The sequence below is a fragment of the Orcinus orca genome, chromosome 1 (assembly GCF_937001465.1).
Source record: "Orcinus orca chromosome 1, mOrcOrc1.1, whole genome shotgun sequence".
Taxonomy (NCBI): Eukaryota; Metazoa; Chordata; class Mammalia; order Artiodactyla; family Delphinidae; genus Orcinus; species Orcinus orca.
This window is the reverse complement of record NC_064559.1, coordinates 197,212,460-197,236,991: the sequence shown is the minus strand read 5'-3', so window position 1 is coordinate 197,236,991 and position 24,532 is coordinate 197,212,460. Positions and strand designations below refer to the sequence as shown.

The 24,532-nt window shown below is 47.5% G+C and overlaps 1 protein-coding gene across 1 annotated transcript in view; it reads left to right on the top strand.

The window, feature by feature from the left end:
- The window catches only part of VWA5B1 (von Willebrand factor A domain containing 5B1), a 45,328-nt gene that overhangs the window by 10,461 nt on the left and 10,335 nt on the right, over window positions 1-24,532 (top strand). Inside the window, exons 7-17 of the mRNA XM_004272486.2 lie at window positions 2,472-2,648; window positions 6,317-6,427; window positions 8,316-8,518; window positions 8,987-9,101; window positions 11,050-11,235; window positions 13,150-13,333; window positions 14,198-14,388; window positions 18,012-18,213; window positions 18,646-18,960; window positions 20,506-20,643; window positions 24,016-24,129. Of these exons, the coding sequence (XP_004272534.1) occupies window positions 2,472-2,648; window positions 6,317-6,427; window positions 8,316-8,518; window positions 8,987-9,101; window positions 11,050-11,235; window positions 13,150-13,333; window positions 14,198-14,388; window positions 18,012-18,213; window positions 18,646-18,960; window positions 20,506-20,643; window positions 24,016-24,129 (1,936 nt within the window). The remainder of the gene's footprint in view (window positions 1-2,471; window positions 2,649-6,316; window positions 6,428-8,315; window positions 8,519-8,986; window positions 9,102-11,049; window positions 11,236-13,149; window positions 13,334-14,197; window positions 14,389-18,011; window positions 18,214-18,645; window positions 18,961-20,505; window positions 20,644-24,015; window positions 24,130-24,532) is intronic.

Genomic DNA, 24,532 nt, shown 5'->3' with positions numbered 1-24,532 from the left:
TGCCCGCTCAGCTCTGAGAACTGCAGCACGTGGGCAAGGGGTGTTGGCAGTGAGCCTCCCAGGCGTGCCTGCCAAGCCTTAAATCAATTAGCTCTGGGACCACTGAGGCAAATGAGAATTAATTTGCCACCTTGGGTTGGTTATGCAAATACCCTGTATCCTCATGAGCTCCAGGGATGACAGCCCTCAACCCACAGCTGCTAAGAAGTGATGAGTTTATTGTAACTGGATAATGGGAGCTCAAGACATCAGAGGATCCTGAGCCCGGACCCCCACCCCATGCCTCGGAGAGGCAAAAATCGGGCTCCTGTCACTACCAGATGTGGCTGTTGCTGCCTTGGGCTCTGTCGTCAAAAGGGCCAGGCTGGGCAGTGGCTTTTGGCAAAGGAGCTCCCGGTAGGAGGGAGGAGGGCATCCAGAGGCATCAATAAGGAAGAGTGAGTGGGACGAGCTGTCAAAAACTGCGACTTAGCAAAGAGGGGGCAAATGACACAGGGAGAGACATTATGTATGAGAGATGGAGATGCAGAGAGAAGCAGAGACAAATAGAGACAGAAAGACAAAAAAACTGATGCACATAGGTCAGTAGCAGACAAAAAGACCCACACAGATTCATCCTCTCATTTATTCATTCAACAAACACTAAGTGCCCAATAGGTTCTAGGCACTAGGACGAAAGCACTGAAAATGACACATCCTTTCCTCATGGCGCTTATATTCTAGCACAGGGAAACAGACAAGAAGCAAACGCATGAGAAAGACCTGTTTAGGTGAGGGCCGGGGACTGTGAAACACAAAGCAGGACGATATGATAATGAGTGATGAGTACCGGGTGCTGTTCAGCCAGGTGTGTAGAGAAAGCCTGTTTGAATATGAGACCCGGTGGATTGTGAAGCATTGGAAGAACACGCAAAGAACTGGAAGCAGAATAATGGCGATGCGTTTGGAAAACAGAAAGATGCCCAGAATGGCTAAATGTAGGGCAAACATGAGGTGGACAGGTAGGCAGGGGTCAGTCCTTAGGGGGGCTTCATGAGCCCTGGTACAAGGTGTGAGGGGAAACTATTGCTTAAGCAAGAGAGTAACAAGAAAGATCACACTGCCTTCTCTCTATAGAAGGGACCACGGGGAAATAAAAGTAGAGGAATCAGGCCAGGAGGAAGCTATTGCAAAGATCCAGGCAAGAGATGGTACTGTCCTGCGCTTGGGTGATTGCAGCGGAGACAGAGAGAAGAGGACAAGTTCAGAATGTATCTTAGCTGCAGAACAGGCAGCCCTCTGCTGAAGGAGTGGATGCGTGGGGTGAGGAAAAGAGACAAATCGAGGGCAACTCTTAGGTCTTTGGTTTGAACACCTGAGCAGGAGATTATGTCATCTACTGAATTGAGAAAGGGACCCAAATAGACAGAAATTGAGAAATAGACAAAGAGAGATATGTACACGCAGAGACAGTCAGATACAGAGACAGAGAAAGTAGAGGTGGAGAGAGAGGGCGGCAGAGTAAGGAGAGAGGAAATGAGATTCGGTGCAAAGTGACCGGAGAGTCGAGGACAGTTCAGTAGTGGTGTGACAAGGCCAACTAAGAGGACACATGAAAAGATACAGAACTCTGGTGCTATCCTTCCTTTCATGTTTACTGAGCCCATCTCTGCACCAAGCTCTATGTTAAGTCCTGGCGATGCAAGAGACTCGAGCATGACCTGCCTTCAAGTAGCCCCCGAGCTAGAGGGGAGACAGAGAGATGAGCAAAAACTCACAGTGTGAGACATGCCTGGGTCCCCATGACAAATACCAACGGTGGCAGCAAGAGCGTAGATGGTTGCTGTGCAGACAATCTCTCTGCTGGGAAGCCGTCTCACAGGCATTGCATTTAGTCCATACAACTCAGTGAGGTATGTGCTCTTGTCCTCATTTCATGGATGAGGAAACTAAGTCCACCAGGAAGATGGGGGCAGGTTTTCCAAAGAGGTAAAATTTGAAGCGTGAGTAGGAAGTTATCAGTGGGAGAGAATCAATAAACCAGAGAATCTAAGTTCACAGCCAAAACGAGCCAGAGAGTGGCTTCTCCCCTGGGTGTGAGAGGGAAAGAAACCACTATTCACCTGAGGACCTGCATGTGTGCCAGGACCTTCCCATTTGCGTGCCAGCTCAGTTCATCCTCAGAACCACCCTGAGAAATGGACATTATTTGCCCCGTTTTACAAAGAAGAGTCAGACCCAGAGGAGGGTATTGCCCAATATCACACAGCCGGACGGTGACAGAGCTGGGATTCAAACCTAGGCCTTTCTGTTGTTGCAACCTGTGAATGTCTAGCAGAAGAGCCAGGTAGGGTCAACCTGGAAGTCTTTCACACAGAGGGTGAGTGGGATCCTGACAAGACTTGGAGAGTAATGGGGGACCAGCGCGACCCCCAGGAGTAGCTCTGGACCCCTGGAACGCCCAAGTGAGAGAGTTTCCCTTTCTCCTCCAGACAGAAATCATCTGGAAACGCCTCCACAAGGACATTCCCCACCATTCCGTCATCATGCTCAACTTCTGTCCTGACCTCCAGTCAGTCCAGCCGAACCTAAGAAAGACCCATGGCGAGTTTATCTTCCTCATCGACAGGAGTGGCAGCATGAATGGGACCAACATGCACCGAGTCAAGGTACCTCTAAGAGGATCCCTACCCCCAGGATCTAGGGTCCCAGGGTGCCCAGCTTCTCAGCACTTTCTGCCCCAAGCATCCCTCCTTCCACACCTGAACCCGTTCCTTAAATGACTATCCATGGCTAAGAGAAATGACAAACAACTTTTTGGTATGTCAGTTTAAACAGAAACCCCACCCAAACTCAACTCGCTCCCAAAATAAACCCCTGAAGTGATCTGAGCAGAGGTTAACTGCTGTCCATTTACAAGGGATGAAGTGATCAGTAGCTTCCCTCGGCATTCTACACACCTTTGTTGTGTCCCTGTTCTGGCTAAAACACCTCACTAGGTACTAGGTGGAGAGGGATACCCACGTGACATTGGAGATTCATTGGACATGGCCCCTGCCCTCAAGGGATGTGTAGAATCCAGTAGAAATGACGTGCTTCATCCTTTTTTTGTTTTTTTTTTCAAATGCCTCATATGTGCAAAGCCCTGTGCTTGGCCACCTGGAAAGACGGTAGTTTGTAAACATAGTTCCTGCCCTCAAGGAGCTCACAGTCAAGTGAGGGGCACAGCCCTGTTAGCCAAGCCTGCCTGGGAACATGGTCTTGGTGCCTTGGAGGGTTCTGAAGGAGTTCAGGGGAAAGAGTGATAAAACCCTCCCCCCACATCCAGAAGCATTCCATCTCCATGAGGAGATTATTCACCACAATTATGGCATTATCCAACACTTCCTTGTATTTTTAGTTGTGCAGATGTCTGTCTCCTCCTCTGGAACTATGCACTCATTAAGGAAAAGGACCAGCTCTTTCTCATCTGTCTCTCCCCATGGGGTCTAGCTCTGTGTCTATGTGTAAAAAGCCCTTGGTTGCTGTTTATTGAACTCAGTAAAGGATCATAGTTCAAGAGAGCAAGAGATGAGAGAACAAGGAGAGGGCTCTGCTGTCACCTGAAATTTTGTCCTTCTCCCGACCTTGTCTCTCTTATTTCCAGCGCAACAGAATGAGCCAGGAGGAATGGGCTTAAGTGGGATCAGTGGCGACAGCTATCTCCTAAGCCTTGCTATGACTGGGTCTGGTCTTGAAGTATGACAGAGCAGTCATATATGAGATCCAAGTTCTTGTTTGAGCCTCTTGTCATTGGGATGCAGGACTGCTTGGTACCTTTTCCCCACCCCTGCCCACCATCAAAGGCAGGCATTGAAGTAAGGAGCTGTCCACAGTGCTGGAGTGCTGAAGCATGCTCCAGGACTGTGTGGCCATGTGTATTCCATTCCACAGCTGTACCAATTTGTAAGACATCTCTTCAGTTACTCCAATGTATCATAGGATCACAGACCTAAAACATCTCTCAGAGAGCATTTAATCCATTTTCCCTGCCATTTTCCAGGTAAGGAAACTCAGTCCCCAGGACGCTAAATGTTCTTCCCAACATCACAGAGCTGGTGCGGGAACCTGAACCTTCTGTATTCAGTGCTCATTTTCCTTCCATTGCCAATAGGGAATTATACAGACTCTTCCACTGAGAAAACCTCTCTTCTCTGATTGTCATTCCTACTACATGGCTCTGAGAAAAACAATGCCTGGGTTCCAGAGTCAATTCTACCAATGACTCGCTATGTGGCTTTGGACAAGTTGATTCTCAACTCTGGCTTCATTTATTCTTTCTGTAAAATAAGAAAGAAGGATTCATTCAAGGAGGGCAAACATATGTCACACATCCCTCTGTTCCCCTCCTCCAAGCCCAGACAGACATCAGTAATTGACCATGACACTTTTTTTTCAGTGCTGAGCCTGGTTTCAGTCTCTACCTCCTTCTCATCTTGGTGTTCCAGGCAGTTACCACCAGTGAAATTGAAGCTGGTTTATGAGCAGAAATCCAGTTCCTGAACTAGAGACCTATTGTCAGGATTCTCTGACAATAACTTGGTTCACGTCTCAGTCCCTTTCCCCTTGGAGTCGCTCCTGCTTTCTTTTCCAGTTCAGCTCAGTGAGCTCGAGGTCATCCTTTCACAAATGGCTTTGCATTGGCACAATCCATTCTGCTAAACGCGTCCCTTTTAGAAAAAGTCGCAGAAATTACTCAGGCCACACATCCCTTTCCCCACTGACAATGAGGCCATTGAGGGGTTGCTTGAGTCATCACGTGGCTCATTAGGTTGAAGTTGTAGGAAAAACTAGGCTTAGGGAGGTAGGAGAGAATAGAAATCCAAACAGCCATGCCAAAGGGGAAAGTTCAGCCAATTTAATTTCCTGCAGCTGTTCTCACTCTTCAGCTGCCAGTAGCTGCCAGAAACATGGCTTTAAAATTCTAATAGGTGCGAGCGGAGACAATCCGTATGGACCAGCAGGGTCTCCTCCTAGCAGCAACACACGTCAGGAACTAATGAAAAATAAACAGATATTGACTTCTTTTGCAGAAAAACAAAACATATTGACACAAGCAACAAAAGGAGATGGACAGAACATTAATGTCAATATTTACAGAGGGGAATGGAAGAGGGGCTGCAGGGCTGCAGAGCCTGGAAGGCCACACGGTGTAAAAGTTGCCAGGATCTACTTGCTGCTGTTTCCTGCAAGATTTTGGAGTGTAACAGTTTGTTTCTCTGAAGCTATGCTGAGATCCCTGGGGTGCTATCAATAAACTCTATAGGGATGAGGGAAAGCCACTCATCCCTGAGTTCTGTGCCAAGGCAGGGCCAACATAAATAAAGATCTCGGAGCTATGCTTCAAAAGCCTCAGTCCTATTCTCAGGTTTTACGATCCAGTGCAATTCCTTAACCCTCTGAGCCTCAGTTTCCTTATCTGTAAAACAGAGGCATTGATACTAATATGTATCTCATGGGGTTGGCAATAATAATCATTCAGTTGGTACTGAATGTTTACTGTGCGCCACACTGAGGTTCAAAGGAGTGATATAACTGGCCCAAGGTCAAGTTAGTAAAAGCAAAGGTGAGATTGAAGCCCAGATATGTTTAACTTCAAAGTGTATGGTGAGATTGAAGCCCAGATACGTTTAACTTCAAAATGTATCTCCTTAACCACTATGCTATCATACACGTTACAGAGGTTAAATGAGATAATGAATACAAAGTGCTTAGCATGAAGTAATTGCTTGACATTTATCATTGCACTGTATCATCATTATCATCAGTATCATCATTCTCCCTCTTGTCATCTCCTCCACCTTCTCTCTTTGTCATTATTTTTTAGAATATACCTTGATCAAAGTCTCCTGGTGTTGCATAGTTAGATAGGTTAAGACTCTTTAATGCTCACAGACCTTGAAACAGAGGGCTGCTTCATCACCAGTGGGACCTGGACCAGGCCACGTGCCTCCCTTAGACATCAATTTTGTTTTGGTGGAAGGGGGTGGGCGCTCCCTGCTCTCCTTACCGCTCAGGGTCAGTAGGAGGTGAAACGAGACTGGAAAACTGTAATAGAATGGCTTTGAGAAATCAGACTTGCTACACAGGTGAGGACTTTTATGATGATGGCTTTGGCTCAGCCTCTGGTCAACACCAGCGAATTTCTTTATCTGGGGGAGAAAGTGATGTTGGGTGCAGACAGAGGGTGAAAGGTGCACTTGGAGGCTGCTTCCGTGCTGCTATGAGAACAACGCTGTGTGGTGGCCAAGGTAAGAACTCCTTCCTGAATCCTAAAAATTCCTTTCTCACCTGTCAGGATGCCATGCTGGTGGCTCTTAAGAGCCTCATGCCGGCCTGCCTCTTCAATGTCATTGGGTTTGGATCCACGTTCAAGACCCTCTTCCCTTCCAGTCAGACCTACAATGAGGTAAGAAGGGGGCATGGCTGGGACCAGAAGGGGTCAGGTGGTGAGAAACAGAGGCAAGGAAGGAAGAGGAAGAGGAGGTACCCCCGAGGCCTGGACTCATAGAACCTGTTCACACATATAGAACCTAGATGATGCCAGGAGCAGAGAACCAAAGGGAGGCTATCTCCATGTAGGCAGTCTTCTGGCCTCCCCCCTCCTTAAAATAAAGATCATGTGGGGCAAAGTATGGATGTACGCTGGGAGGGGGTAGAGGGAAGGGATAGGGAGAGGATATATCTCAGGCCTCCCACTCACTGAAGCCTCCGTCTCATTAGAATGATACACTCATGCAAGGTTGAGCTAAAGGAATGAATAACAAGGGATAGAGGAGTGAATAGGTGAGTGAGTGGACTAAGAATGACGCTCGCATGGCTCAAGGTAACAGTTTGTAACTAGAGGACCCTTGGCCCCAATAGGATGTTCAAAATGGGAGCATCCTAGGGAGTTCCCTGGTGGCCTAGTGGTTAGGATTCCGGGCTTTCACTGTTGTGGCCCAGGTTCAATCCCTGATCGGGGAACTGAGATCCTACAAGCCATGAAGCACAGCGAAAATAAAGGTGGGAGGGTGGCGGACATCTTACCCAGGTCTAGGAACAGGAAGGAAGGAAGGAAGGGAGGGAAGGATGGAAGGGAGGGAGAGAGAGACGGCGGGTGGGAAGGGAGGAAAGAAGGGCATAGGAGCCACTTTTCAATTAAAAATAACTTACCTGTCAGTTTTTTAAATACAGAAATAATATATATTGATTGTCCCACAATTTTTAAATCAAGATAATCAAGTGAAAAATTTGAAAATCTCCCATGATCAGTCAGAAGAAAAGAAAAACCACTGTTAAGAGCTTAGGATAAATCCCTTCTTGCTCTAAGCATTTACATACATTTTCAATAAAGGTAGGATTAGACCTCCCATACTTTCTGTAACCTATTTTTCTAACAAGACAGCCTATCATGAGCATATGTCCATGCTGGTAAGTATTCATCTGCAACATAATTTTCAGTAGCTGCCACTATTTCACTACACAGATAGGCTGCGACTTATTTAACTAAACCGCTACAGGTGGGCATTTAAGTTGTCTCCATTTTTATCTATTGAGTTATCTTTGCAGCAAATACTTTGCATACACCCTTAATGATTCGCTTGGAATAAATGCCTAGTCTTGCTGGTTCCAAAGGTACATACACAGTTTTTTAAGACTTTTGTTATATTCCATTACTCCAAGTGTGGATGTTGGAGGAGCATCTTCCTGAGTCAGGAGCAGGAAAACATCTGATATCCAGTGAGAATCTGTCCTTGCTACAGGGACATCCATCCAGTGGCAGGAATCCTTGGCCAGTTGGGTCTCACAGTGTCTGTCCAGGAGGGAGGAAATCTGAAACCCAGATTGGGGAAATGGTTTCCTCAGAGTATCATAGGGATTTAGTGCCACAGTCAGGTCAGGACTCAAGTCTTAAGATTTGTAGTCTTGTGGTCTTTCCACCATACCTCCTGCCTCACTCACCAGAAAAGGAAACTTCATTTGTGCTGGGCAGTTAGGGCTTGACGCGCTACCTTTTCCAGGGGTGTTTACATTTTTAAAGAGGAACAAAGAAAGGACAACAGTAGGTTAATACATCATGAATGGTGGCATTTGGGGCATTGGTAGGTGGTGTTATTGGGCAGACTCACACCGAAAAGTGGCCACCTATTCTTCCTGCACGTGGGGCAGAGATGAAACTGGGAACATGAGTCAGCTCCAGTGAGGCTGAACTAAGATCCTGGGAAACAAAGGATTCATCCTCCAAGGGGCTTAGAGTCTCCACACCGTATAATGACCCTGGGGACGATCTCCCTGCCCATGACCCTTCTCTGCAGGAGAGTTTGGCCAAGGCCTGTGACAACATCCAGAGAATGCAAGCTGACATGGGTGGCACCAACATTCTCTCCCCGCTCAAGTGGGTCATCCGGCAGCCAGTGCCCCGAGGCCACCCGAGGCTGCTCTTCGTCATCACAGATGGTGCCGTGAGCAACACCGGGAAGGTGCTGGAGCTGCTGCGAAACCATGCCTTCTCCACCAGGTGGGCACAGGGCTGAAGGTTTAGGGCTCGGTTACTCTGGGCTGCCCTGGGCTGGGGATGTCAGAACTGGGGCAACGTGGAAAGTACCAGGAGGAGAAGAGGGGACCCACAATTCCTGCAGAGCTTTGCTTCCAGGATGGTGTGGCCAACTTCAAAGTTTGCCTTTTCCCCACAGTGGTTCAGGAGGGATAAGATGCCCACACCTCTGCATCCAGGTCTCAAAGAGCAGTCTAGGCAGAGGAAGTCCTACCTGCTTCGACTCTGCACTGGGGTGGGAGGGGATGGGCTGTCCATGTGTGAATGTGAGTGCCCACTGATGGCCCTCTTTCTTCTCCCTCACCCTCTACCTGAAGCTGGGGCCAGCTCTGAGATAGCTCTGCTGGATCATGATCTGCCCCTGTCCCCATCAGGGGACAAAAATGGCAGAGAGGATGGGAAGTAGCAGCCTCTCTTGTCCCCCTCCTCCAGGTGCTATAGCTTTGGAATTGGACCCAACGTCTGCCACAGACTGGTGAAAGGGCTGGCAACTGTGTCCAAGGGCAGTGCTGAGTTCCTGGTGGAGGGGGAGCGGCTGCAACCCAAGGTAGGCAGAAGGGCCTCCATCTCTTCTGGTGCTGGGACCTCAGAGGCCCACACTGGTCACACAGCAACTCAGTGGTGGAGCTGGGATTTCACCCCAAGTCTGAGCACTCCACTGCACCCCAGTGAAAATCAGAGTTGGAGGCCACAGAGTGGACATTTCCTGGAGCTAGTACAGGACACTAGATCCCCTGGTCTCCAGCCACTGGCTCATATGCTCCATCCCCTGGCTGGGCAGGATTGGGGTTCCCAAAGGAGTCACTGCCTCTATGGATAGGAGTTGCGCTTGGGGTCATTTCTGGCCATGTTCCTGACGATGACAAATGATGGCTCAGAAGAATCTAAAGGCCCCAGAAATCAAGGCAATTATAGTCTTCTCTCCATGTCTTGCATAATTGGCACAAATAATCCAGCACTTAGAAAATCCCTGTGTCAGTCCAGATCTTCCAAGAACAAGAAACAGAGCTGAAGTTAAGAGTGCAAGAGGTTTCTTGAGGGATAAAATCTGTAGAAGGGAAAAGAGGAGGAAACAGGAGGGAAAACTTTTTAGTCCACGTGCAGATGCAACACTTGTGAAAGGGAAGGAGGGAAGCAGGATTGGTCAGGGAGAGCCTCAGACTGCAGTGCAGGTCTGACAGGGTCTCATCCAACCCACCAGGGGTCTCTGGAGCAAGAATTGCCCGTTAGGTTGTCTCTGTTGGGTGGAAAGACCAGGCACTAATATCTCTGCCATGCTCATTTGTTGCCTGGGGGCTTCCAGGGAGAGGTGTGAACTTGGTTTGAAAGCTGAGGCATTGCACATGGAGACTGTCATCTAACTGCATTCCTTGCAGCAAAAGAACACAGTCTTGTCACATCTTACCCTTCCCCCTCCCCATATCCTCAAGTCCATTCTCTAGCAGGTCTGTGTCTCCTGGAGGGGTGGGATAGGTAGGGTGGGAGGGAGGGAGACGCAAGAGGGAAGAGATATGGAAACATATGTATAACTGATTCACTTTGTTATAAAGCAGAAACTAACACACCATTGTAAAGCCATTATACTCCGATAAAGATGTAAAAAAAAAAAAAAAGAATAAAGCAGAGGGAGGTTTGACTTCAGATAAAGAGAAGACAGTGTGACATCAGAAGGCAAGATTGGAGTGATGCAGCTGCAAGCTAGGGAATGCCACTGGCCACCAGAAGCTGGAAGAGGCAAGGAAGGGATTCTCTCCTAGAGCCTCCAGGGGAAAGCAGCACTGCCAAATGCTTGGGTTTAGCCCCAGAAGACTCATTTCAGACTACTGGCCTCGAGAGCTTGTAAAAAAATACATTGCTGTGGTTTTAAGCCAAAAAAAAAAAAAAAAAAAAAAGAACACAGTCTTTCTCAAAGGGAAATTTGAGAGTGCTCCTCTATGACTGCCACAATCCTCAAATCATTTTTCCCCAGCTTTGCAGTCCATTGAGGAAATCATCCTAGGGGACGTTAAACCACTGTCCAAGCGCTAAACCAGCTGACATTCATTGAATGCCTATCACGTGGCAGATACTTCAAAGGCAGTATCTTCCCAACTACACTGAAAGTTAAGAATTACTAACTCCCTTTAACAGAAGGGGACACGGTGGCCCAGGGAGGTAAATTGAGTTGCTCAAGGTCACTATTCAGTCCATGTTTTGAGACAAACTTTCTGTGTGTCCCAGGTTCATCACAGCCCTACTCTGAGTCTTGGGTTTTTCTCATTTATAAAATGCTAAGCTTAGAGAAGGTGAAAGCAAAGATCTGCTCCAACTCTGATGTTCTAGGAGTCTAAGAAACGCAGAGGCATGTTGCTGCTGGGCAAGCCGCCCAAAGTCTACTGTCACTTCTTCCCTGCTACCTCTTCTCATGCTCACACCCACATAGTCTTCAGGCTCCTCATTTGTGCACACCCCCGTTCACACATCCCCCCAACCTGTGTTCTGACCCTGTCCAACAGATGGTCAAATCCCTGAAGAAGGCCATGGCCCCAGTCCTGTGTGACGTGACTGTGGAGTGGGTCTTCCCTGAGACTACCGAGGTCCTGATCTCACCTGTCAGCACCAGCTCCCTCTTCCCTGGAGAACGGCTGGTGGGGTATGGCATTGTATGTGATGCCTCCTTATACATCTCCAATCCCAGAACAGTAAGTACTTTAGAAATTCCAGGGGTCAGTGGGGGTCCAGAACCCTTCCCACAAAGCCATCCTTGGCTGGAAAGACAATTTATTTGTGGCAGCTGGGAGCCAATTGGATCTGGGTTTACTCTTGTGGGGTATAGTTGTCAGGCCGTGGACATTCAGTCATGGTGACACTGCTTGGGTAAATGCTACCATCTCAATATGTGGTCCTCAAGATCCCCTGCAAGAGGAGAACTTGGGGAACATGTTTAAAATGCAGAACCCTAGCTCCAACCCAGGTCCCCTGAATAAAAATCTCTGAAGATAAGGCCCAGGAACCTGCATTTTGCATAGTCTACTCCAAGTGATTTTGGTGAGTAGTTCAATTCAGAACAATGGCACTCAGATTTCTTTCCCTGAACACTCTAGACAGATCATATCTCCTTAGATGAATTTGTGTTTTATTCATTTACATGGATAATTCTCTTGTATGTGGTGGCAGAAGTGGAATAACAGTGAGGAACTCCTCAAAGGGAGGTGGAATCCATGCTAAAATGTAGAAGATTGCCTGAGATGCTATTTTCTCATCTAGCTTCCCTCGTTAGTAAGTCTCTCCACTCCTCTTTAAAGGATTTGTCATCTTGTTTTGTTTTTAAGCAGGAGTCACACAAACCCAATGCCTAGGGGGATTGGGCAGGTATAAAATGAACGAAATGGGCTTGTTGTAAAAATTAAAGGGACAAATGTCATGAGAGATAGCAGACATTCCCCATAAGAGGAAATAAGGGGTGGTGAGGAATACAGCAAACTGTCTGTCTAAATGCTAAAAACTCTGTCTAAATGCTCAGCCCCTACTCGGCCCTGACAAACAGTTACCATGCAAGAATGTGGACCCTATGTTAAATGTGTTTCCAATCTTTCAAGAGAAGTTAGAAGTTTATTTGAAATTTCCAGATTTTAAAATGTTATGGAATCTCTTAAGAACCATGGTCAGTAATGGTAAAAGTGTTTTGGAGAGTAGAGTGTTCAACTGCAGGGAGAACGTGCTAAACAAAATGCTGGTCAAGACTCTGCACAATCCAGGCCTTTCTTGGAGGTCTGAGAGGTAGCAGATCAGCCACAGACCTTACTACTAGCAGGGACTATCTATTCTCCTTTCCTTACCCATGAGACTGGCAATGCTTTCTCCTACTACTAGAAGAGTTGTTGGGTAAGGGTATAATTGTGACTCACCCTCCCGGAAGGTGATCTAGATATAACTAATAAAATTAGAAATATATACCTTTTCAACCCAGAAAAACCTCCTAAGAATCAAACACATAGAAATAAAAGTGATGTAATAGATTCATGGTCAAGGATTTATTGTAGCATTTTTTACGGTGGCAAAAAATAAATGGCCACAAAGCGAATGCTTAATAAAAAGGGGTGGTAGAATATCGTACAGCCAAGTGTTTAAAAGAATAGTTGATGTGAAAGATTTCCAAAATGTTTTAAGTGCAAAGTTCAAGCTACTGATAAATGTAAGTAATATGGTCCAGCTTTTGTAACACAAGATGACCCCAATAAGCCCTTATATTTTTATATATGTTTATATCATGGAGAATGAAACAAAAGGAACAGATGGTTCATGCTGTTATTTTTGGTTATCTATTTGGAGACAGCAGTAGCATTTAGAATTACACTTTTTTTTAACATTTAATAAAGTATATAATGAAAAATATAAACAGCATAAGTGATATGAAAAACCACCTCCATTCACCATCCCTTAAATTTAGGCAGGAGTCTGCCTAAATTCCCCAAGCAAGCAAAAAATTTTCTTATTATTTCAGTTCTTCAAAGGTAGAACCTCCACCATCTCCTCTCACACCCCTTGCTGCACTTTGGATGTCCTTCCTGACATCCAGCCTCACTCTATGCCCTCTTTTCTCTCCCTCCCTCCAGGACAAGAGAAGACGATACAGCATGCTACACTCTCAGGAGTCCGGCAGCTCTGTCTTCTACCACTCACAGGATGAGGGACCTAGCCCAGACACTGGAGACTGTGCCAAGAGCTTGGGGACACCCTTCAACCTGAGGCAGGCCAAAGATGCCCAGCCATCCAGCGGAGACTCCGCCACCAGTCCCGGTCAGTCAGTTGTTCTTTGAGCTTTACTCCCTTCTCCAGGGAGGCCATGATTGCTACATTTTTACTGAACACTTATTACGTGTTAAGCACTTTTTACAATCTCATTGAATGGTTAGCAGCTGTGGAGGTGGGTACTATAATACCAACTTTACAGATGAGGGAACTGAAACTTGGAGAATTTTAGCAATGTGACTAAGCTCATGGAACTTGAAAGAGGTAGAGTACAGATAAAGAGTTTAGACCTGTCTTCCTCCAAAACCTCTTTATGGTTTTAGTTTCCATTCAGAGGGTAATTACTGATGACCTACTAAGGCTAGGTGCTGAGCGCAGTGTGGGAAGCAAAGATGACTCAAACGTGGCACTTGTCCCTCAGAAGTTCTCCATCTAGTGAGAGAGATACAACTGGCCTTAACTCTCTTAGAAAGCAGAATGACATGGACCGCAAGAAAGTTTAACAGACTGTAAGGATCCCAGGGAAAGGAACATCTGGTAGAGGATATTAACAAAGACATAACGAGGGCACTGGTTCTTAGAAGTGGGAAGGGAGAGGAGATTCCAGGCAGCAGAAACTGCCTGAGCAAAGATGTGGAGGTATCACACCTAGAAAACGTATACACAACTGGTATATTTGGAGCACATAATACCTTGAAAAATGAGCAGAAAGGAGAGTAGCTGGGTGGCTAGATTAGAGCAAGATTAGGCAAGGCTTTGAATGCCAGGTGAGGTGAGGCATCTGCACATATTTCAGTAGGTAAGTGGTGGAAAACTCAAGAAGTTTCCAAGCAAGAAATGGGTATGCAAGCTCCTCTCTCTTTCCCCACTGTCCTCCACCCTGATGGCTTCCCTGTCACCACTCCTGCCCAGGTCTAGACTTCTCCCAGCGACGGCGGGCATACAGCACCAACCAGATCACCACCCACAAGCCCTCTCCAAGGGCCCTTACGGCCAGCGACCCCACAACAGCTGCCAGGAGATACCCACTGAGGAAAGCCAAGCTGCAGGACCTCACCAAGCAGACCAGCCTGGATGCTCCGCGGTGGCAGATTGATTTGCAGGTACCCAAGCAGGGCATATTGGAGTTGGGGGTGGCCATAGATGGGGAAGAGCTCTGTCTCCTGCTTCAGCCATAAGGATGGAGCTTGACCACAATTTACAGTGAAGTGAGTCACTTCTTCCTCCTTTTTCTGGATCTTCACTTGCCTGACCTCCAATGACAACTTCCTAATAATGATACCCATTGGTCAATGACATCACCCATTCTCTGCTCATAGAACTTCCCAGTTGGCAAGGAGCACCCCCATCTACACTCTCCTTTGATTTTACAGCACCCCTTGGAAAGGAGGGAATGTGGGGGCCGGCCACCCCCACTCTGTACAGATGTGGAAATTGAGGGTCAGAGAGGTAAAGTGACTTACCCAGGGTCACACAGCCAGTCAGGGGATTGCAGCGAAGGACCTTCTTCCTGAAAAGCCCTTCTTTTCCCCTCACTGTCACCTTCTGCACCTTCTGAAAATCCCAAGGCTGTACATTCACCCAGGGCAGAGATCACCTCAGAGTTAGAAGCACAGCAGGACCAGTCATCCAGTGTCCGGCCAGACCAGGGTTTCTCAGCTCCCACACTATCGACACGGGAATTCTTTTCTGTGGAGGCTGTCCTGTGCACTGTGGAATGTTGGGCAGCCTCCCTGGCCTCTACCCACTGGATTCCAGGTACAATACCATCCCCGGTCAGGACAGCCAAAAATGTCTGCAGACCCTGCCAAACGTCCCCGGGGAGGGGGGCAACATCACCAGGTTGAGAATCACTGTCTAAACCAAATTGGTATTTGCTATTATCTGTACGCCTTATCCCATTTTCTTAAGAATGGGCTTTAGGTAGCTTTGTCATTGTGAGTCTGTGGTTCCGTAAAAGTAGCCTTTCGCTCTCCCATTCCCACCCATAACCCCCATCTCTCCCCACCTCCAAATACACATAAGCCCCCTATGCTCCCCAACAGCGGGGATGCTGCCACCTTGCCCTGAAGGCTCTCCTCTGTGCTTAGCCAGGAGCCACTCGATGCAGTTGGAAGATACTGATCTTGGAGTCAGGCAGACTCTGCCCCTCAAGCATGTTGCTTAGCCTCTCTAAGCCCCCAATTTCTTCATCTATGACATGACGAGAATAGCTTGTCAGATGATGAGCTAACAGTCATCAACAGATGTTTACTGGGAGCCAACTGCAGGTGGAGGACTCTTGCAGCACTGGCTGATAAAATATGAAGTGTCTAGTGCAGCACCTGGCGCACAGTAGGTGTCCTTTAAATGCAACTCTACTTGGTGAGAGCTCTGGGCAGCTGGGCAGCTCTCCTCCTCACTTCTGGCCCATCTTTGTTCATCTCTCCCCATTCCCTGCTTGGCTTCTTCCACAATCTATCTCCAATACACTTGTGTGAATGTATATGCATGCACACACACACACACACACACACACACACACACACACATATACACTCCCTGCAGCCTATGGCTGGGTGAAGGGGGCTGAATCTTAGACTAACTTGTTGCTATGGAAACTGTAGCAGCTTCTGTTTCTCAGTGTGCTGGTGATGGTGGGGCAGGGGTAGGGGATCCCAGTCTCTGCTGTGGTAAAGAAGTTAGGGATGCCCTGGGACCCAGCAGCCTTGGCTGGGTACCAGTTCCCACTGAGGCCGTCCTGAGACGGAGCAGTCCCTTTCATCTCCCACACCCTTGTACCATCCCCAGGACCTCAGGCCCAGAGGAAACAGGAAGGATGAATCTAGCCCCTGCCCCAAGGAGACCCCATCTAATGGGGACGCACAGGCCTCATTCCAGTAAATATTTGATAGAGATGAAAAAGACCCCATGGTTAACTGTTAGCCTAAAAACTAAGAGGCATTTTTTCTCTCTGTTACACCTAAAAGTGCCTTTGTCCCCCCATCCCCTCCTCCTTCCAGGCAGATATATGTGTTCCCAGAGGCGCAAAATTCATTTTTAACTAATTTAATATTCTTTAATTACAAAAGTAATACGTACTCAGAGTTTTCAATAAAAAAAACTCTCGAACAGTTCAGTTGAATATAAAGTAAAAATAAAAGTCCCCCTCCCCTGTGCCCTGACTCACTTGGTTTTGGGTGTTCCCTTCCAGAAATACTACACACACTAAAAAACACACATATGCGACACACATATATGTTTTGAACAATCACATATACAAACTGCTCTCCAATTTACTTTTTAAATGTCTTTTTAATTCACTTTTTATATGCAGTAACATTATTCTTTTCAGTGAACAGCTCTATGAGTTCTGACAAATGCATGTAGTCATGTAACTCTCCCCACAATCAAACTATAGAACAGTTGCAATTTACTTTTTTGAAATGAACTCTATCTTGAACATCTTGCCATATTGGTTTGGAAAAAATCTGCCTCTTTCATTTCACCGTTGTATGGTGTTCCACTGTGTGGATGTACCATAACGTATTTACCAACCCCTAGCGATGGACATTTAGACAGTTTCCAGATTTTCACTTTTACAAACAGTACCGTAATAAATATACAATACGGGCACACGGATATTTGCATCCTTGTGTATTACCACAGAATTAAATTCCTAAAAGTGGAATCGCTGAGTCAAAGGAGATTGTGCATCTTGTTGAGAGATAGCACACAGCTAAATCATTCTTTTACAAGTGTGCTTCGGTGCAGAGTCCCACCAACAGTCCATGAGAAACTGTCTCCTTGTGGACAACTATGGTTGTCATCAAACATTTAAATATTTGCTAATCCAGAAGATTAAAAAAATCATAACTTATTTCAATTTAGAGCAATGCTCATGAGACTGAGCATTTTTTCATGGGCTTATAGAATCCTCTTCCTATGAACTGCCTGCAGATGCCCTTAACCCATTACTCTATTGAGTTTATTTCCCTTCTCCTCCACCCCAGTGATTTAAAGAGCATTTTCTTGAAAACGATCTTTGTCATGCGTGTTGCAAATATATTTCCCAGTTTACTCCTTGCCTTTTGAAGTGTTTGGGACTAGCATTAAACAGATTAAATCCACAAAACAGAACAGAAAGTCCAGAAATAAAACCAAATATACATGACAGCTTTGTCAGGATAGAGGTAGAGAACTGATAAGCCGTAGGGACTCAGTGAATGAACTGTATTCAGTAAATGGTGATGACGTTTGTACTCTTCATAAAATCAAAGAAAAGGCTGTTTTCTATTTCCTTACATCAAAATAAATTTTTTTTGTGAATCAAAGATTTAAACAAACAAAAATAGAATCACAAAAATTCTAGAATTTTTTTTAGTAGGAAAGACTTTTTAAGCATGACAAATGAGAAGACATAAGGGAAAAGGCTGGTAATTATAACTACAAACACACACAGAGTTTTAAACTTTATGGCCAAACCCAAAAAAGGTGGGTTTAGAATATTATCCATGGTATGTGATTTTCCATGGTTTTCCTGGTTTGGACTTTATCCATGGTTTGGGATTATTTGTGTTGATGTTTCTTATGGGTAATGGAGAGCAGGTCATGTGTCCTTGGCTACTACAGGGGCAGTCCCCCAGGAGGAGCTGGGGCAGCCAGGGAAAGAGCTGTGGCTGGGAGTGGAGGGAAGGGGGCCAGCCACCAGGAGCTCAGTCTCCTCCCCTTCCTCTTGCATTCTTAGCCCTTGCTGAACAGTGGCCCGGACCTGAGCCAGGGCCCCAGACTCTGGGGTCCAGTGGCCCGCAGGCCCTCTCTGCTGCCCCAAGGCTGCCGGCCCTTCCTGCCCTCTGGCCAGGAGACCCAGGCTTGGAGCGCCATGAACGAGCTGGATCTTGGGTCTGGTCTGAAGCCTGCCTCAGACAGCTGCAGCCCTGGGGACCTGGGTAAGTGCCCACAGGGTCCAAGACCTGACTGGGGACAGGGAGGAATCCTAGGCTGTAGCCCAGCCTGGGAGGGGGGCATCTGCTGTGGCCCATCCCTCCCAGACGACCTCACCAATCCCTCTCTCCCAATCAACCTGGCCCTTGGGCTGCCTGTGAGGCTCCCAGGTGTCCTACCTGTGGAGTGACCCGCCACCCTATCTGGCCCCCTCAGGTACTGGCTTCCTGAGAGGTGGGTCTGCCCTACTCTTGGGGACAAGCCAGTGCCACCCCTGCTCTCCTAAGGAAAGAGTTGTGTGTTCCCTGGGGGCGGGAGGGGGGAGGGGACTGTCCTTGCTTAGCGGTGTCTGCATCCTGGGGAGGGATGATGTCGCCTGGGAATGGAACCCCTGTCCTGCAGCTCAGATCACAGCCCGCTTGTCCCTCCGCCCCCAGAGCTGTCCCATCACCCCTCCGCCTTCGAGACCGAGACGTCCTCGGACTGGGAGACCCTAGCCGAGTCCGAGGAGCAGGCCAGTCCCCGCAGGCCCGCCAGCCCAGGACCCGTGCTGGGCAAGGCCGTGGTCAAGGGCCTGCGCGACAGCCAGCCTTTGCAGTGGGAGGTGAGCTTTGAGCTGGGGCCTCCCGGCCCCAAGAGGGGCGACGCGCGCGAGCCCGACCTGTGGGGCGAGACCTTCCACCACCTGGCGGCCCGCGCCATCATCCGCGACTTCGAACAGCTGGCGGAGCGCGAGCGAGAGATCGAGCAAGGTGAGGGCCGCGGGCCCGCCCCCTCCTCGCAGCCCCGCCCCATGCCCCGCCCCTGCCTCTCCCCCAGGGACTGCCCTCCTCCCCCTGGCTCCACCCCCTTCCTTCTCCCCACTGCCCTGCCACCGCCCAATGCTCCGCCTCCCCTCCCCATCTCTGCCCCCAGGTGCCTCCCTTGACCCCCACAGTCCCCCTCCACACACACACACACACACACACACACACACACACACACACACACAGCGGCCCAGGGCTCCACCCCCTGCTTGATCTGCCCCCTCCCAGCCCCATGCTCCTCCACACCTCCCACACCCACCCGGTAACCAGTCCTCTCCTCCCTCCTTTTCCTCTGCTACACGCCCCTCACTCCTCCTCACTTCCCAGGGCATCTCCCTGCAGCGCCCCTGTAGGGCTCCCGAGACAGAACCGTGGGGATCGCCCTATTCCACCTGCCTTGCTCCTCTGGGACCACACCTATCTTCCCACAGAACCCCTAGATCTAATCGGTCCACCCAGTAACCAATCAAGGCCGTTTATTGAGTATGGATCAGCTGGGGGCCAGGCTCAGGGCTGAGCAGTGCAGTGACCACCACCATCCCCGTCCTTACTTATGAGTGCTTGACACAGATTAGCAGGGAAGCCAGCCGACATTAATCAAATAAACACAATTAATTGAGTGCATTTGTCCTAATGCCATTAAGAAGAAACACAGGGATCCAAGAAATTGTATAACAGGGATGGTGGGGAGACTAATTTAGTCCAGGAATTGGGGCAAACTTTCAAGACAGTGATTTGTGGGATCTTGAGGGAACACACCTGGAGAACAGATAAATAGAGACATAAATAGAGAATATTTCTATTATTTGTTATAGTTTATGCTTTATTTATATAACAATAATACATGGTTTATATTTTATATTATTTGTATTTTTATAAATTTTTTTTTTCTTCCAATGAGCACTTTACCTTACAGTTTACAGGACATTTGTCCATCCTTCACGTCAAGGAGACTGCTCACCTGCTCAGTAGGAAGAGTCTGGGCTTTGGGGACCATCCTGAGTCCTGATCTCAGGTCCATTCCTAACTTGCTGTGTGACCCTATGCTCACCACTCTCCCTCTCTGGTCTGTCTCTGCAAGGTTGTCCCAATGGTCCCCACACAGCCAGGGGACCTGTGAAATCCTGCAGCAAGATTCTCATCAGAGAGCTGCAAAATGAAAATAGAAGATACTGACAACACAGAGATTTGGTTTTTTTTTTTAATAACACTAAAGTTATTTAAGGAAAGTAACTGTCATTTTTTATTAGATGTCTTACTTCTTTTGCATTAAAATATCCTTATTTTATGAAGTGATGGTGGAGGTTTTAATAATCTTGAGGGTTTCTTTTAAATGACCTTAATGGCAAGTTGGTAACTCCTTAATTTTAAGGGCTTATTTAATTCCAAAGATGGGACCATGGATCTAGCCCTCCTTTTAGCTTCCAGAGCTTCCATGTCAGGGAGGACTTTCCCACTCCACACAGTGACACCCCCCTTCTCCCTCTGCAGGGTCCAGCCGCCGCTACCAAGTGAACGCCGTGCACACCAGCAAGGCCTGCAACGTCATCAGCAAGTACACAGCCTTCGTGCCTGTGGACAGAAGCAAGAGCCGTTACCTGCCCACCGTTGTGGGATACCCCAACTCTGGTAAGGCAGGTGCGCGGCCAGGGCTCTTCTGAGGGCCAAGCAATTCCCAAGTGGGCCAGAGGAGGGGGACTGGGATACAAAGCAGCCTAGACTGGTGGGGAGGGGTTCAGGGAAGGGCCTTGAAGCTAAAAGGCGCCCCAGCAGATGGTTTGGCCGCCAGGGAGTAGGGGGCACATGAATCCCCATCCCACTGCTCTGCACAGAGCTGTGAAACCATCCCACTCCCCTTTTCCCACTAAATGAATATGACTTGATTGTATTTTTCCAGTTGGTATGTGCTCACTGTAGAAAATTCTAAAATATAGAAAGATGTGGATGGACCTCGAGATTATCATATGAAGTGAAATAAAGCCAGAGAAAGACAAATATCACAGGATATCACTTACATGTAGAATCTAAAAAAAAGATACGAATGAACTTATTTACAAAACAGAAATAGAGCCACAGACATAGAAAACAAACTTATGGTTACCAAAGGGGAAAGGGGGAGAGACATAAATTAGGAGTTTGGGATCAACATATACACACACATATAAAACAGGTAACCAAGAAGGACCTACTGTATAGCACAGGGAACTCTACTCAATATCTTATAATAACCTATAAGGGAAAAGAATCTGAAAAAGAATATATATGTGGGGGTGTGTGTGTATATATATATATATATATAAATCTGAATCACTTTGCTGTATACCTGAAACTAACACACTATTGTAACTCAACTATACTTCAACTAAAAAATAAATTAAAATTTTAAATTAAATATAGAAAGACATAAAATAAACAAAAGTGACTGGGACTGCCAATCATCCAGAAATGAGTACTAATTAATCCCTTGGTGTGATCATCCTGCCAGACTTCTTTCTACAGGTGTCTACATGTAGAGGAATCAAAAGACAGATCATTTTGCATAAATTGGATCATACCAATATGTGCTATAGCTTACAAACTCTGGGTGTGGGAAATATCTTTCCGTCTTTTCATTTTAATAGCAGCAGGTACCCCACTGCAGGGAGCAATCATCATCATAGCAGCCAATTAGACAGTGTTCCATAGCCCTTTATATACATTAAATCATTTAATCCTCAAAACAGCTCTGCAAAGAAGATACTGTTTCCCCCATTTTACAGGTGGGGAAGCAGAGGCAGAGGGGGTAAGTAACTTGCCTACGGTCACACAGCAGTGAAGGGCAGAGTCAGGCTTTGACTCCCAGTAGCCTGGTTTCAGAGTCTATGCTCCCTCCTACTCCTCTCCACTGCCTCTTTTTTTTTTTTAATGTTTAATTAATTTATTGATTGATTATTTTTGGCTGCATCAGGTCTCAGTTGCAGCACATGGGCTCTTTGTTGTGGCGTGCAGGCTTCTCTCTAGTTGTGGTGCACAGGCTCCAGAGCGCCTGGGCTCTATAGTTTGCGGCAGGCAGGCTCTCTAGCCGAGGCATGTGGGCTCAGTAGTTGTGCCCCGCGGCATGTGGGATCTTAGTTCCCCAACCAGGGATCGAACCCACATCCCCTGCATTGGAAGGAGGATTCTTTACCACTGGACCACCAGGGAAGTCCCTCCACCGCCTCTTAAGGTTTATCAGAATGTAGCCCCCTATTATTAGACCTTTTGTTTATTCCCTTTTTTTTTTTTTTTTTTTTTCTCGGTACGCGAGCCTCTCACTGTTGTGGCCTCTCCCGTTGCGGAGCACAGGCTCAGGACGCGCAGGCTCAGCAGCCATGGCTCACGGGCCCAGCCGCTCCGCAGCATGTGGGATCTTCCGGGACCGGGGCACGAACCCGTGTCCCCTGCATCGGCAGGCAGACTCTCAACCACTGCGCCACCAGGGAAGCCCTGTTTATTCCCCTTTTGATTATTGTAAATTGTGCTGCAAAGAACATCCCTGTGCACCTGTCTGGTAATCTCCTCAGGGCTGACATTCAGAACTAAGATTGCATATCAAAGAGTTGGCCCATTTTAAATTATTGTGATGTATGTTACCAAACTGACCCTGCCCCCAAAGGTTATCATGAGGAAGGTTTTCTATCCTCACCACCACTGAAAATTGTTTATCTTTCTAAACCTACTAAACTGAGAGGGGAGAAAAGTACCTTCGGGGAATTTCTTTAGCTTCTTTGTTGAAAACTTTTCGTATGTTTATGGACTATATGCACTTTTTCTTTCCTGAATTATCAATACATTTTCTGTTCTTTACAGCAGCTTTTTCTTTTTTCTTTTTAAAGCAGACCTCCTGAAAGAATTGTGTTTGGAAACAAAATATGCCTTTTCTGATTCCTCTGCCCTCCCCCCACCCTGCTTTTTAAAAATTTGGTACCAAAATATTCAACGACCCACTCCCTCCCTCCCTCTCTGCCTCAGTTCCTCTGATTTCAGGTTCTGGCCAGCAGCCCAGGCTGTCACTCCACTGGGTCTTCTCACCCACTGGGCACTGTCACCCTGAATGACGTCACCCCCCTCCCACTCGTCTCTGACCATTTTTTTTTAGCCTCTGTAGCCCCAGTCTGGGAGTTTTAAGGACCAGGATATCTTAACCTAAGTCCCACAGCCCCCTAAGATTTGGATCAGCACTTCCCAAAGTGTGTTCCAGGAAACTAGAACCCTGGTTCCGTGTCTTGTTAATGGCCATTCAGCACAAAAATAGGAAATACCAGATTAGGAAAAAACATTTCTGAATGACTGGATTAAATAAAGCTTAAAAGCTTTCTTTACTGCAGGACTTCTCAGAGCCTTTAGCGTGTTAGTATACATCAAGAGGCTCAGAGAATGGACTACAGTATGAAGCTTCTTCAAGGCTTATTTTCCAATGGAACTCTTCATTTTTTAAGGAACAACTTCAAAACTAGTGTTCTCTGAGAATGGAGTTCCCCAAAACACACTGTTGGGTGCTGTAGCTTCATCTTCATACCCTGATGGTGATGCTCTGGGACTCAGGGCCCTGCCCTGTGGGAGAGGAAACTGGGACCTCAGTTTCTGAGACAGCAAACTGAGAGAGAAGGGAAATGGGGTGTTTCTGAGATAACGAGCCTTTTAACTAACTAGAAAACATTGGTGCTTTCTGAACATTATCTCAGCAATAGAATTTACCTGGCAAGGTAAGTATTATTCTCCCCATTTTCCAGGTAAAGAAACTGAGGCTCAGAGTGGTCAGTACCCCATCCAGCTAGTCAGAGATGGGGCTGGGGTTTAAACCCAGGTCATTCTGTCTCGGAGCTCATGGTCTTACCTTCTGCAATGCCTCCCTGCCTTTAGATAATTGACAGAGTGAAGCCAGAACGTTGACCTTGCTCTCCCAGCCCATCTTCCTTGGGGAAGAGGCGAAAGACTGGCACAGTTGTACCCATCTGACCCCTTCTCCTTGTCCTCATGAAGGTGCTGTGTTGCGGATGGTCAGCTCTCGGGTGCTGACCCGACAGTCGAGGGGCACTTCTGCTGGTTTCCGGCGGTCCCAGACGATGCCTGGGGAAGACTCGGCTGCCAGAGATGGCAAATTTCAGAACCTAAGTAAGAGCCGCCTCCGGTGTACTCTGAAGCCTGGGCCCCTGAGCCACCGCACCCTCATGTCCGAGGCCCCGAAGGACTCTCTCTGAGTCTTCACTCTGGGCCTTATGGGGCGAGAGCAAGGCCAGCTTTCCTGGATCCTCTGAGGCCTGAGATGGGCAGCGGGGCTCAGCATGGCCCAGGCATGCGTCGTTTACACAGCTTTGCTGAGAGAGCCACCGGGAGCCAGAGAGCAGTCTGGCCTCCCTGCCCACGTGCCCACACCATTCCCCACCTCTCCCTTTTCAAGGTCCACCAACCCCAGTGGCTGTTTCCCGCCTCCAACCTCTGAGTCCTCCCAGGCACTGAATGCCAGGAAACCTAATAAAGGAAAAAGCAAAAAGGCGGT